The 1,543-nt window shown below is 36.3% G+C and overlaps 1 protein-coding gene across 2 annotated transcripts in view; it reads right to left on the bottom strand.

Moving 5' to 3' along the window:
• UBE2Q1 (ubiquitin conjugating enzyme E2 Q1) overlaps positions 1–913 on the bottom strand; it is a 1,535,148-nt gene extending 1,534,235 nt beyond the window's left edge. For both annotated transcript variants that reach the window (XM_044080652.1, XM_044080653.1), the window contains exon 1: positions 803–913. In XM_044080652.1, the coding sequence (XP_043936587.1) occupies positions 803–832 (30 nt within the window). In that variant the 5' untranslated portion in view covers positions 833–913. The remainder of the gene's footprint in view (positions 1–802) is intronic.
• Between the last annotated feature and the right edge of the window lie 630 nt (positions 914–1,543).

The raw sequence follows: 1,543 nt of genomic DNA, 5'->3' as shown, positions 1-1,543 counted from the left end.
ATAAAAACTTGAATACTCGTGTCATCTCTCTAGAAGGGGAAATGATGTAATGGAGGCTTGTCATTATGTAAATTAGTTTTTGCCATTGGCCGGAACTTGCTATATAAACTTTTAAATCAGTCTGCTCGTTGTTCTGAAGTCTTATGTCTTAGATGAAAGCGCTTAACCTTTAACCTTTGTTGTTGTTTTACTAAATAAATTTTAATTACATTAATTCAGTTCCAGCGGTTTGTTCCTGGCTTCCACAGTGGGTTTTTTTGTGAATTACAAGTGGTTGTGACTCCGTGGGTTGTTATTTAGTATCGCACACTTACCTTACCCGCACCCTAACTCACTTAACCCACCCCTAAACCTAAACTCAGTCACTATCGCACACTTACCTGACCCGCACCCTACCCAAACTTCCGTCACTATCACACACTTACCTTACCCACACCCTGACTCTAACGTCCGTCCCTATCGCACACTTACCTTAACATGTCGGTGTTCTCAGCTTCGGGATTCTCAACTGTCTGTCTTCTCTGTTGTCGATCTTCCGGTGTCGGTGTTCTTGTTGTTGGCGTTCTGCGATTTTGCCGTTTTCAGGTAGATATATATATATATATATATATATATATATATATACACACACACACACACACACATACATACATGGAAAAATCATCCCTTAATTTATTAAATGACAAATTAAGCTAATTAAACTTGTAAAAAATATAGTACCAGGTGAACTTGAAGCAGAAAAACTTTACAAACAACTACAAAAGAGACAGCAAGGGGGAAAAAAAACTGAAAAAAAAAATACCTGCTCGGTAGGAAGAGGTTGATCTAGCATTTCCACATCAGGGTGCTGGGGGAGGTTGTACAGTTTACAGAGGTCTGAAATGATTCGCTTCAAGTGCTGGAGCAGCTAAAGGTAAAGAAAAATTATGCTGTCAGACTAAGGCCGCTAGCAAAATACATGCATATGTACATATAAAAACAATGAAAATATTGATGCAACGTATTTTAAACACACACAAACATATAATAAAGATACTTTAGAAAATTATATACACACACACATATATTTTATTTATATATATATATATATATATATATATATATATATATATATATATATATATATATACATAGATATATATATATGTGTGTGTGTGTGTGTGTGTGTGTGTGTGTGTGTGTATATATGTTTCTTCTTTAAAAAGTCGACTTACCAAAATGTCGACTCCAACAACAGGGACCACAACAGTGACAATTTACATCACTGAACTCCCTGAAAGACGAATTACGTCCCTGGGAAACGAACCACTTGGCCAGCACTGACTAACTTTGCCCTGTCCTCTACTGTAGTGCGATCCCGGAGTTACTATATTTAGGTGGGGGCTGTGGGGGGAGAAGCCTCCCACTAAGGTGGGTTTTATGTATAATTTTATTTTTTCTACTATAGTACGTTTAATAATTATGTTATTTTCCAGGAAGGCAACTAATTGGCCACCACTGTGGAAAACAATTAAAGAGTAGTATTAGAAAAAAATAAAATTAT

Source organism: Protopterus annectens, chromosome 8.part0, assembly GCF_019279795.1.
Source record: "Protopterus annectens isolate FY-2018-M chromosome 8.part0, PAN1.0, whole genome shotgun sequence".
Classification (NCBI taxonomy): domain Eukaryota; kingdom Metazoa; phylum Chordata; order Ceratodontiformes; family Protopteridae; genus Protopterus; species Protopterus annectens.
The sequence above is the reverse complement of the archived record's forward strand: the minus strand, read 5'-3'. Positions and strand labels throughout refer to the sequence as shown.